This window comes from Mauremys reevesii, linkage group 2 (genome assembly GCF_016161935.1).
Source record: "Mauremys reevesii isolate NIE-2019 linkage group 2, ASM1616193v1, whole genome shotgun sequence".
Classification (NCBI taxonomy): Eukaryota; Metazoa; Chordata; order Testudines; family Geoemydidae; genus Mauremys; species Mauremys reevesii.
In genome coordinates this window covers 64,949,216-64,963,119 of record NC_052624.1, presented here as the reverse complement: position 1 = coordinate 64,963,119, position 13,904 = coordinate 64,949,216, and the positions used below count along the sequence as shown (strand labels likewise).

General features: G+C 39.2%; 1 protein-coding gene across 1 annotated transcript in view; it reads right to left on the bottom strand.

Moving 5' to 3' along the window:
• The window catches only part of CHN2 (chimerin 2), a 194,124-nt gene that overhangs the window by 108,581 nt on the left and 71,639 nt on the right, over nucleotides 1-13,904 (bottom strand). Inside the window, exon 2 of the mRNA XM_039524781.1 lies at nucleotides 9,577-9,615. Within this exon, the coding sequence (XP_039380715.1) occupies nucleotides 9,577-9,615 (39 nt within the window). The remainder of the gene's footprint in view (nucleotides 1-9,576; nucleotides 9,616-13,904) is intronic.

Here is a 13,904-nt window from a genome sequence, read left to right as displayed (position 1 = left end):
ACAAGTGATGGGGAACTCCCTCAGCCTTGGAAAACTGTGGCGTATCTACTGAAAAGCTAATATGGATTACCTCTTCTTCAGAGCCCCTTTGTGCCATAGATCACCCTTTAAAAGAAGGGATGAAGAGCGCTGTGAAGAAACTTGGGAAGTGTGGAGGTACTGGACTTTCACACAGACACCTCCACCACTTGTAACTCCTCTGACTTCTTTGCTAGTCTTTGGGAACATGCAAGTTTTGGGTGTTATGCCCTCTGCAAGTTTTGAAGCAGGGGATAAAAAACCCTATCCCCTCCCTGGTTGGGCAATCACATGGAAAATAAAAATGGAGAACCCTTCGGGATTTCCTGTCTCTTATACAAGTTTTTATGCACAGGGGTATAATCTGGCCATAAATATATACACAATATTATGTTTTAGTAAAAATGTATATGGACCTTCCTGATTCAGTGTCACCAGCTCCCATAATTTTTTCACAAGTCTCATGATAAATGGCATTTTTCCCAGCTCCTTGAGTGATGTGAATAAGTGAGGATTTCAGCTTTCATTTAAAAAGAAAAAATGCTATTTTGCAACCATCATGGTTACACAGTAGAACATGAAAAACTGTGGCCACCAGCATACCCTAAAGACTTAATACTAAACAAAACTACAAAGAACCCAAACTGTATCTTCCAAAAAAAATCTCATGATTTTGAATGTTTGGAGTTGGAGATACTGCTGATTCAGCAAGCTACTTGTTCCTAACTATTCAGATCTATGTAAACAGTCTCATTAACTTTAATTGGAACTATTCAAGTGCTTGAAGTTAGGCACATGTGTAAATTCCTTCTTGAATCAAGGCCTTATGAGAGTTTAAGAAGCATGTTTAAAAATAGCATGGCATTTAACTTGATATGAGATAACACTGTTGAGCACTAAATACAATGAATATTCAAATATAAAACCTTTAAGTATCTAAAAATAGGATGTTGACATTGTTGGAATAAGTCAAGTTTGAATATATGTCTTTATTTAATACCTATTATTATTTACTTTGATTGTGCTGGCACCCACTGTGGGCTAAGCACTTTCCAAACACAGAGGACATGGTCCTAAAAAGAACAGAAGAATACACAGTCTAAAAAGACAAAGACGATTGAGACATGTAGATGTAGGCAAGAGGGAACTAATAGTTATTTTTCTCTGGTGGAAAAGAAAGAGGGAGGCGGGGATGGGGAGGAATTAGGAAAGTAAAATATTATAAGAACATGGACATTTTTCTACTATTTCAAAATGGGGGGGGGGGGAGGTGTTCCAGAACTTTTCATTTCAATTTTTTTTCCCAATGATCAAAATTTTGTCAAACACAAATTTAGTCTTGGATAAAATTCCATTTGTCAGCTCCAAAAAAAAAATCTGTCAAAAAAATAATCAGCCATACTAACAAAGTAAATAAATGAAACAATTTATAACATGACCTACAAAAGCTTGTTTTTTTTCCCCTATTGTGGAAGTGGGTCTTCTGGAAATATTTAAATGATGACAAAGTAATGGCTTTGCGGAACAGCTCAGTAAGGGTGTTCCATGTATAGGAAACAGTTCGGAAGACAGCGTGGAAGTGGCTGGGATGAAGTAGACAAATGCAGCTTTCAGGCTGACATCACTGGCAGAGCAGAGGGGAAAGAGAGGGGGATGAAGCAACAGTTCAAGGAGGATAATTACAGTAGAGCGGCACAGAGTGATGAGAAGCCTTGAAAGCCAAATAAGAAACTTGAGGTTGATGTGGTGGAGTGAGAATAATTAGTGGAATGGTTCAATCAGAATGAAAAGCAAGAAAGATTATGTTTTGTGCAGAGTGGAAGGGGGAGATGTGGCTTTCAGAGAGCCTTAGTTAATTCATCTATGCAGTAATGAGATGGAAGATAAGGGTCTGGAAAAGATTTATCTGAGTGGGGAGAGAAAAGAGCGCTGATCTTAGAAATGTCATGGAGGAAGAAGCAGTAAGTCAACTGTAACACACAAATAATAATAATTAATAATTTGGATACTGTTCTGATGTTGTCATGTGCTCCTTGTACATGGAGGAAGTAGTAGGTTACAAGGCTACTACTATCAGGTTAGGCTTCTGTACCAGAGATGGACTGGCTACAGAGCTTCCATCATGGAAAGGAGTATAAGAGAGCTGTTCTCTTTTAAGATACTTTAATGCACTGCCAAGTATGGCTGTTACCAGCTCTGGTAAATTATGTTGCACATGGTGCAACCTAGTGGGTGAACACTGTAATACAGTTTTAGCATTCCATCATGTCTCCCCCTTTCAGTTTTACCTTTCTCTCTTTTAAAAAAGTCATACTGTCATGCTATCTTTAATGTTGAGTACGTATCAGTCTATTAAGTGTCTCAGAATCTTACTGGTTTTCTATACAAGACTCAATTGTGTAACAACTTGGTCATCCAGCTGTCCATTAGTTGCAACTGGGTGTGGTCAGTTCAGAATCATTCAGTCGTCTTCTTGTTCTGCATCTGCCATCTGTGAGTTTGCTCTATTGATTGTTCTTTCTGAGAAACAAACTGAATATATTGATGGTTTCCACTGAACTCTCCACCATCAGTTTCAATCAGATACGAGCCGGGCAATGAATTCCTTTTCCTTGTGACAGGTGGAGTTCTCCATCCAGTTTGATACAAACACAGTCACCAGGTTCTAGATCAGTCTGTTCTCTGAGTGATGTCTAGTATAGAAGTATTTGTAAGTCCTTTTTGCCTTTTTACCCAATTTAGCTACTCTCTTCATGTCTGGCCACTTTGGAGATAGAACTACTGTTCTGACTTTGGAAAAGAATCTGAGTTGTTATCCCATCAGGAGCTGTATTGGACTCTATCCAGTAGCAGCTATTGGTATTGATCTAAAGCTCAGAATAGCAAGGAATGGATCTTTTCTCTGGGTGAGGAAGAGTGTGGTGGGGTGTACTTCCCACACTAGCTCTGAGAGGGCTGAGCTGGCCGGGTGGGCCCAATCAGCCAAGTAGGCTGCAAGGCAGGAGATTTAAGGGTGAGAGAAAAGCCCTAACCAGGGGGAAGCTCACCTGTGCAGAGGTTGGGGGGAGGAACACTGAGTGACTGGCCAGAAGGCCAAGTCATGAAGAGGCAACAGCAGCTCCTGCAGTGAAAGTGAGGCTGCCGATGGAGAGAGAGTTGGCATGCAATGGCAGGAAGGGGCATTGGCCATACAGTGCTAAACCCCAGGAGAAGGACCCATTCCAGCGGTGAGAAGAGGACCGCATCACAAAGAGGCAGTAGTAGCAAATGACCCCGGGTCATAGGCCTGAATGACTTGCTGGATGGTGGCGAGCAGGCGAATTCAACTCTAACAAGGAAATGTTGTGAATTGGAAAGGCAAGGAGTTCAGTTTTGGCTGCGTTAACTTTAATTTGACAGCAAGACAACCCAGAGGAGCTGCTGGAGAAAGAGGCTGACAGTGTCAGTGGCCAAGGACAGCATCTCAGAAACAATGAGAAGATGATAAGGAGGAGAGTGAGAGTGATCAATGATATCAAAAGCTGTGTCCTTTTCTGTAGGTGTTCTATCTTGTTCACATATCAAATATTTATTAAGTCTACGGATGTGATAAAAATACAAGTAAAATACTATGGCCAAGATTTTACTAAATGGGTGCCTACAGCTACACTCCTATGATCATATTTAGATGGCTGATTAAGTGACCTAATTTTCAGAAGGGATAAGCACCTGGCAGCTCCCATTAACTTCAATACATCTCCAAAAGTGCTGAGCACTCAGCACTCTGATTGACATTCCCTTTAGCAGGAGCTGCTCAGTGCTCAGAACGTGAGAAACATCCAGACATTTGTTTTTTGAAAATCTTGAAATATATAGGAAACAGTGCCTTGAAATGCCAGCAAAATAATTGCTGGTGATAGTATTAAATATGTGATTGCATCTGACCCAGTCTACCTCTATCTTTAGAGCTGACAGACAGCTTAGAGACAAATTCTCCTTGATCAAAAAAAAGGAGATGCTTTCAACAAAGAGATTTGTTATTATTTTTGCCTTGGAAAAATTAACCTTTGGAAAAAGTGGATTCATTGTTACTTAGAGACTGCCACAGCCTGGCAGTGGCTCTTTATTCCAGCATCAAATACAGATGAAGTGCACAGTGATGTCACAAAAATAATGGGTCTAAAATGCAATATCAAAGTTTAAAAAATGGCTTTACAGCAGGCATTTGAACAATAACTTTGTAATGTAAGTGGTGTGTCTGGCACTGGTGTGCACTACAGCCAATCTGAGCATCTTCTAAGGGTTAACAAAACTTTAAATAATCATTTGCTCTGGTGTACAGGCACTAGAGGGCATGCACATCTCTTATTTTGTTACAGCTAGAGGTCAGGGCTTGAATTGTCTTTTGGAATGAATAAGGGAAACTCTGGAGTTCCTTTTCAAGAGAGCCTATTCTCTAATTGTGAAACCTGTTGTGGTCAAGCAACAAAATGATGGTGTCAGTGGTCAAGGATACCACCGCCTTGGGCGAAATCCTAATTCAAATGGACTGGGTCAGTTCTTGACCCAGGCAGCGGTGGCTTAAATTAAAATCAACAAAAAGGCAGAGTATATAAATATAACATAAATGAACTCCAAAGAAAGCCCTTGGCCCTCAGGGCTTTCATCCCCATGTACTTTCTTTCCTTGTACTCCAGGAGGCTTTAAGAAGCTCAGAGCCAGCCTGGTGCTATTGTAACTCTCACACCTCCTGGGTGTGGTGCTCTGTCCCATCTAGTGGCACTGAGACCACTTAGAGAGAGATTAATGAGTCTGCTCTACTGCCTTAGCTAAGGGCCATGTGGCTTTTGGCTCATACAGTAGAGGCTCATGCATTTAGTTCCAAAGGTCCCAGAATCGTCGACGACCGGTGTCTGTCATGTTATATTAGCTCCTGTGGCAGAGAGCTGTTACTCCCTTGGAGTCTCAAACTCTTCAGTCCTCTCTCTTCTTGTTACTCCCTCTTTATACTTGGACTTGCCCACAGTAGCTGAGATGTTTCTCCCATAACTGAAATTTCTCACAGCTGCGCAGTGGCATGGCTGGTTTTCCTGTCTACAGGAAAGGTGGATTCTCAACCACTGCCTGCCTGTGTTTTGTGTGATATTTGTAGATCCCATCCCAGGTGGCATTTGAAAACCTTATATTCACTCTCCTTCTGTTAGGGAAAAAGCTGTCTTTTAAATTCTGTAATGTGTTGAGAACTCAAGACTCCCCTCTTAAACTATACAAGATTAATGATCAGTTACACTCTGATGGGTAGAGAATATGTGCATCTTTGTTTTTACTTAAGGACCTATAGAAACCACTGCCTCCCTTCTGGAGAAGTTTTATAAAGATCCTTGATTTATGCCGTTAGGCCTCAATTTAAGCAGTGCTTGAGCACACACCTACCTATAAGCATATCAGTAGTTTGATTGACTTTAGTGGGACTACTCACTTACTTAGACTTAGGCCTTATCTATACTAGCGAGCTTAAGGTGGCACAGCTGTACTGATGCAGCTGTAAGATCGCTCATGTAGCCACTCTCTGCTGATGGGAGAGAGCTCTCCAATCAACATAATAAAAACACCTCAATGAGTGGTGATAGCTATGTGATGAGAAGCTCTCCCACTGACATAGCACTGTGCACACTACAACTTATGCCAGCGAAACTAAAGTTGCTCAGGGGTGTTTTTTCACACCCCTGAGCGACATAAGTTTTGCCGGCATAAGTGGTAGTGTAGATATGGCCTCAGACACATGTCTAAGAACACGGCAGAAAGGGAGCCTTAGTTTTTGACTGAGCCTTGACTCAGATATTCTGCCTCATTACTCTACCTTTTCCAGCTGTTCAGGGGTAGGAAGTAAGCATTTCAGACGGAGTAGACCACTGGGGTGACGTCTGCTGGTACTAGGATATGCCCTCTGCATCTTGTGTGGTAAACACCAACGTGACAAGGACAATCTTTCCAAACGCTGAAATTAGTCACCGAGCAAGCCTGAATGAAAGTGTGTGTCTATGCTGCAATTAAAAACCTGTGGCTGGCCCGTGCCAGCTGACTCATGCTCACGGGGCTCAGGCCAAGGGGCCATTTAACTGCAGTGCAGATGTTTGCACTCGGTCTGGAGACTGGGCTCTAGGACACTGCAAGGTGGGAGGATCCCAGAGCTTGAGAGTCTACATCATAGTTAAACAGCCCCTTAGCCCAAGCCCCACAAGCTCAAGTCAACTGGCGTGGGCCTGCCACGGGTGTCTAACTGCAGTGTAGTCATACCCTAAGAACATATCAATCTTGAACAAGTTAAGAATAGAACAAACTGGGGTCCGCTTCCTCTCCAAGACACAAGCGCACATATACAGTGCTGCTAGAGAGCCAAAACAAAAACTGTTCCTATTCTACTTCAAATATAAAAATAACTGTCTGCTTCACATATGAAACAGAGCGTGGAGACTAGTTTAGCTTACACTACAGTTCTTATCTTCCTTTCTTTAGTAATGGCAGAAGGGGAAAAGACATCTTTTAATATAATCTTCCTAATGTGCAACAGAACATAAACAATTTAGTGGTTGGAAACATGTTTACGTATTGACTGATTACTGAGATAGAAATCTAATCCATGATGTAGCTCAGTGTTCACTGGCTGTTAGCTACTTTCTAATTTGTACCAGGGCTCCCACTAGTAATATTAAAGTAACGGTCACTTGTCCTCTCCATCGCCTAATAAAATGAAGAAACAGAGTCTGGTGCATCTTCTGACAGAACAATCACTGACTGAAGACCTTTCAGACATTAGAAATAGGCATCCTCTCTGCAGCAGACCTACACAGCTGTGATTCCAAATATTGTTAAAACAATCTTTTAGACTATGTCATTAAGTAAGGCCTGGGTCCCGCAAGCTGTTCCATATTGGTGGACCTCTGCATGCACGTGAGCACTGTAAACTTGAATGGGGCTCTGTCTGGATATAGGACCAGTGTGGTACAGATTACAGGATTGGGAGCTTGATTAGTATGTCAATAAATATCAAAAGACAACATAGTGTCTCTAAACTTATACAGAAATTAAATGTTACATGCAGTAGTGTTGCAGCTATGTTGGTCCTAGGATATGAGAAAGACAAGGTGGGAGAGGTAATATCTTTTACTGGACCAACTTCTGTTGGTGGAAGGTACAAGGTTTTGAGCTTCACAAAGCTCTGAACATTACTTCCGCCAACAGAATTTGGTCCAATATTACCTCACCTACTTTGTCTCAGTAATTAAAGACATTTTAAACTAAAAATTGTATACAGGATATTCTAGTAGTATTCTGACAAACTGAAAAAAGGGAAAAATTAACTAGAATACATGAATAATGATCAATATCAATGAAAACGGACACTTCAAGAGAATACATACACTAATTTATGATAGATCATTTCATAGGTTAATACCGCCACTGGGCGTAATCTTCCTGATGTTTAACTTATCATATTGTCAGTTTCTTGGAAGGAATAAAGTAGTAGTTTTTCCTCAAAGAAACCAAGACTGCAATGAAAAACATATGTCTACAGAGAAATATTCTCAACAGTAATCTTTGTAATTTTATACTACTATCAAATGTATTTAAATACAATGCAAGTTGGGGCTGTGTTAATTTTTCCAGAGAGTCATTTAGACATGAAATTTAGATGCTGAGATGACTTTGTTGTCAACCACAAAATCGGATCTTGAATATATCTTAATAATAACTTATTTATCATGCTCTGTAAATTAGATATGTTTGCTTAAAAGTTTCCATGGGCTGTTTCATGAAAACAAAACTAAGAAAAAATACTTCACTGCACTGTGATAATCTGGTCAACAGAAGACAAGTGATACAGCTATAGGATGATGTGAAAAGCTCATGCTCTGTCCCGAACTCTTCCATAAAAAGGCTGTATCACACACACCAAAATGCCTGAGATCACTGAAGTCAATGGGAGTTTTCCATTGGCTTCTACAGGGGCAAGGATTTCACTCTAAAAAACATTGATTTAAAGCACTCCTTTACAAGTATAGTCAGGCTACCTCTCCCAAAATTGTTAATTTTGCAATTTTTTTTAAAGGAAGCATTTTGTCTCTGAAAACAATAAAATTCAGTACAGCTTGATTAGGAGAGGAAGTAGCAAAAGTAGGCTTCGATTCAGCAAGCTACTAAGTGTGTGTACAACTTAAAGTGTGCATAAGTTAGTTCCACTGAAGTCAATATAATCTTGCTGAGGCTTAATTTATCACATTGTCAGTTTCTATTAAGTTAAAATGAATTAGTTTTTCCTCATAAAAAACAAGGCAGTGGCAAAACACAAGTCTAGGGAGAAGTATTCCCAGCAAAATCTTATAATTCTACCAACTCTGTGAAAAAACAATGCATTTTGGGGCTGTATTACTTTTCCATGACAGACAAGTAGGTGAGGCAATATCTTTTATTGAGCTAACTTATGTTGATGAGAGAGACAAGCTTTTGAGCCACACAGAGCTCTTCGTGTAGGCTCAAAAGTGCGTCTCTCTCACAAACAGAAGTTGGCCCAATAAAAGACAGTACCTTCACTCTCTTTGTCTCTCTAATATCCTGGGACCAACAGGGCTACAACTCTCACTTTTCTAAGATCATTCATGTATAGTGTTTAGATTCTAAGGAGACATCTTTGAAGTCAGCAAGGTACTTAAGATTGTATGCAACTCAAGTCAGTGGGGCTACTTGTGTGCTTAAAGTTATAAGCATGCTTAAATATATTGGTGAATCAGTGCCAACTTCAGGGCTTTGTGCTTTTGTGCATTTTCATTTTGATAATGATGTGGTAATCAACAACAAACACCACCACCACCACCACCGCAGTTTCATTAAAATTTTCAGTGAAGTTTTTAAAATTAATCTTTTATTTTAAATCAAATTTTAACCAAGATTGTAAAAGCCAACTGCTTTGTATCAGCTCAGTGCTACACATAGTACAGTGCAACTGAAATAAAAGCAGTATACAACATATTTCTGCATTACATTTCATATAAGTGATATTTTAGTAGGAGAACTGGATAGTCCAGAAGATTGAAAATAGTATATTGGGCTTTTTACTTGTAAACCACCACTTTAAAACCAGATTAAATTGCTAGGGATCAAAAATGATTATCACCTGAAGGTAGCTTTGTGGCCTGTATAAAAAATTTGGTTCACTCAGTCTAATTCAGGTTCAGCAAGAGTGCACAGTGAAGAACTCATTGCCATAACAAGAATCCTTTTTGGCAGCCTCAGCAAGGAAACCAAATCCGAATGGATAGAGAGATCAAACTACTCTGTCACCCACAGAAACGGCCCCTATAGAACTTCACATCAGGGAGGGAGAATGCAGGAGTTTGCATTGCTGCAACCCATATTGTATTGGTTACCTGAATAAACAGAAAACTTCAGTTTGTCAATGCAGCTACTTTCACAAGAGCTGAACACACTTAGGTAATTGTTTTAAAGAGAGGGAAAACCCCTCCAATTGAAACTTCTTTTTAAGATGATTTTGATATTTATACTGATTTCTGATATACTCACAGTAGGATTTCCATATTGGAGGCTGGTATTCTTCAGCATCTAGAATTAAAAAAAAGAAGAAGAAATCAATCAATTGGCCACTCAGTCAAACTGTCAACATGTCTTTTGTAGAGACCACAGCTTGTCAGCAGTATTCACATTTCCTGCTCAAGAGAACTGCATGTTTATTTATAGTACAGTTCTAGATTTAGAGAAGAATATCACTTTCACTACTTATGAACTCAATACCATTTTTACAAATTATTTAATATGACAATTAATTTCTTACCAATTTTCATATAGCTCCTTTGCTCACAAATATATTTAAAGTAATTAACTTGATTGGTCAGCTAGGGAGGGAGTTCAAACAGTATTTACTGGGCTTGGCATAATAAAACAAATTATAATTTGATTTGAGATCATGTTTTTAACTTATTTATCAAGGCTTTAAAAAGTAAGTAACATGCCAATAAACATGTGTGACTAAGACTGGACTCGGATGTGTTCAGATCTGATGATTCCAACATGGATGATTCAATTAATTTTCCTACATTTAATCCAATGTGTAATTTACAAATTTTCCAGGAACTGCATTAGCAATAAAAAAAAATGTACAGTGGAAAAACTGCAACTGAATGTAAAAGAATAAAATTATTATCCATTGATGCAAAGAACAGACAAACACAGGAGACAAAAAGCTGATGCTCTGTGTTACCAACAGCATTACATGATGCCCCCAGGAAAGTTGTTGGCAGTGGGAATTGAACCTTAGGGTACGTCTAGACTACCCGCCGTATTGGTGGATAGCGATCGATTTCTCGGGGATCAATATATCGCGTCTCATCTAGACGCGATATATCGATCCCCAAAAGCGCTCCCTTCGACTCCGGAACTCCACCAGCCCAAACGGCGGTAGCGGAGTCGACTGGGGGAGCCGCGGACGTCGATCCTGCGCCGTGAGGACAAGAGGTAAATCGATCTAAGATATTTCGACTTCCGCTACGCTATTCACGTAGCTGAAGTTGCGTATCTTAGATCGATTCCGCCCCCCCAGTGTAGACCAGCCCTGAGACTTCAAGATCTAAAATCATGAGCCTTTACTACCTGAACTAAAGGCTGTAGTAGGCTTGTATAAATATCTCAGCCACCAGCAGCCGGGGACAGAGTGCGATACTGACTGGACAAGCCAGCTAAACCCTGGGCTAGCAGACTTGTGTATTTTAGCTCATGTTCAGCTTTAATATCCAGAGATCCCAGAATACCCCACTGTCAACAACCTACCCAGCTTGAATACTAACAGTTAAATAAACAGCTACTTCTAAAGGGGTCACGTATACTAGTTTGGCACTAAACTGTCATATTGCTAAACACTGTAAACAGTCATGTAGGGGCATATCATTAATCTTCCAAATAAAAAGATGCAAGCTAATTAAAATATTTGGTATTTACTAAACTCCCACTCGAGTTATGCTAATGTAATTAAATCACATTTTAATTAGCTCACGCTCCATGTCTATTTATAAATACACACATTTTATATACCTCCATGAAAAAATTTGTTTACTGGAAATGTTAATAATTAACTACAGTATGCCACTCTTAACTACTTTGTTTTTAAAAAGAGAAACCATAGCAATTATCACAGTTATTACCTGGGATAATAACTTGCAACAATTTGCAGATATATTGCTCATGAAGTTCACTAGACTTGAATTTCAAATAAATCCACTTCATCTGTTGTAGACAACACTGCCAAATGTAAAGGGCTCTCAAACCAAAAGAGGTGCATATATTAGAGCAATCTGAGGGTAACTAGCTTTCTACTTCATTATAATTGGTAATTATTTTTATATTATGTGAAGACATTAAGATAGTAAAAACAAACACTCATTTTTCCCTATGAGATTACAATTCTAAATGCATTCTTTTTCCAGGTCTTCTGTATAACTGGTTCTTCACATATTGTTTAACACAATGCAACTTAATAACATGAGCCACATACAATACTTTGTCAAAAACTTTATTCTCTTCTCTGGTTTTTGCATACTCAGGGTCAGTGGAGAAACAGTCTGACATACAAAATAGCTGAAGATCTGGCCCCACGCATTTTATTACTGAGTTTACACCCACCTCCATGGCTTGCTTCCTAAAAATTTTCTGCATTTCCCAGAACACTACAAAATCTGCTACACTAATTTAGAAATATTTTCCATTAACCTCTTTAACCATTAAGGTAGCAATTATTGGTTTATCTAGGATATTGATCTGGGAAAAAGAAAGCCTATGAATTGTTGGGTGAGAAAGTATACACAGTTTGGACAGATGGAAAGACACAGGTACTAGAACTAGGGGTGATGGGGGGTGTGGCGGCACCCCAGGTCTTGAAGTTGTTTCCATTATATACAGGGTTTACAGAATGTCTTTCAGCACACACACACTCCACTATATCAATTGTTCCAGCACCCTGCTTACAGATGAATGTTAGTTGTAGCAGTTAGAAAAAGCAAAGTGAATCAGGTTATGTTCTTATACATCAGTGAGGCTATAAATGTTTATAAACTGCTTGACACTGTACAGTCTAGTTGCAGACAGACTTGTGGTATGGAGATAACATTAGTCAATGTAAAGGACAATCTTCTCACTTGCTGATTATGTCAGATCTGTCAGGCTGTTGGCCCTGACGGGAGGGGGATGGATTCACTCCTCAGTGGATGAAAATGTTCCTGAGTGGGAGCTCTCAACAAGTGGTGAGGGACACCTACATGCCATTACTAAGAGACTCAATGCATGACACTGCAGGGTTCCATCCTACTTCTCCAGGTGTATATCGTATACATGACTCACATAATACCTACCATTCACACAGTGTAAATACTATCAGTGTTATTTACTGTCAAACCATCATGGATGGTATTTGATGGCACAGGTCTGTGTGGAAGCGATTGACAGCTGGTTTAAATTCAATCCAGAGCGACAATGTTCCTGTTTATGGCTCAGGGAAACATGTAATGGAACTCACAGGTATAATTTGTTGTCCCATTAATAGGGGGTGAATCCACTACTAATGGGACAGGTGCAGAATTCAGGTATCATGCAAGGCTGCTCTCAACAAGAGCTCAGGGTATCTATTTCTCTTTCTGAATTATTTGGAAAGTCCGCCTCCCCCTCCGTCCATGTACCCAACCTGTAGTCATACAATTCCCATCACTTGCAGACAAGATTACTGTAATTCACTCCTTTTTGGTTTCCTGGTCCCTTGGATGTTACTCATACCATTAGCTACATCATTTCTGCCTCTATTTAGCAGAATGGAAAACTGTTCATATCCATTCTCCACAAACAGTAAGCAAGCCAAGAGATACATTTCAAAATTTGATTGTTGATTAAGACCTTACATATTGCAGATTTTTCCCCCTCTTATTTCATATGTGAAGTGAAATCATCTGGTTGTTCTTCACTTTTCACCATCAGGTGAAACCTGGTTTGGATCACTGGAGTACTGAGATTGTCCAACAGATTTTGGGTGATCCCCTCAGTTACTTTACGACAACTTAATATACTTTGTTTTTGTCTATTTTGTATAGATGCAGGTGGTTTGAAGAGGGGCCACTGAGTCCAGGTTTCATGTCTTTTTTTAAATAGTGCCCAAGTTGAAGGAAGGTGAGGGCCTAGAAATATTAGTTTTGATCATAGTAATTAGGTGCTGATTGGATAATAATAATATGCAAAAATAAATGTGCTGACATATTCCTAGACATAGTACATGCTTGTTTCCTATTGCTGTTTTATTGAATGACCCACACTTTCAACAATTATTTGGGACCTAATTTCAGAAAATGAGCCAAGTACTGTGTTACAAATAATGCTGACACTAGACATCACTTAAAAACCAGTGAGCATAAAACATCAAATGTGAAACAATCACAAAATGTCATAGGGTCAACTCTAACACAAACATTTTGGAGTTTAGAAAGGCTGACTTTGAAAGACTAAAAAATGCCCAGAGGATTTTATTTGAATTCTTTACTATATTGGGAATGTAATACAGAAGAGGAACATAAATTTAATAAAAAGAGCTGGAAAGACTAGAAATGGCAACAGACACTCACATAAAGAATACTAACAACAATATTGTTTATCAAAGGCTTTGAAATACGACCAATTTGGAAGACAAATATTTATCATGGTATATCTAAAATACTATCTAGAAGCTAATTAAATGGATAATAGAGAGAACAAAAGAAATGCTGAATGCTAACTTCAGAAAATATTTCAACAAAATCAAAGGATTCCCAAAATACAGCAGTGCAGTCATATTAAGCAGAAAAAAGAGTGGAGAAAATTGGTCA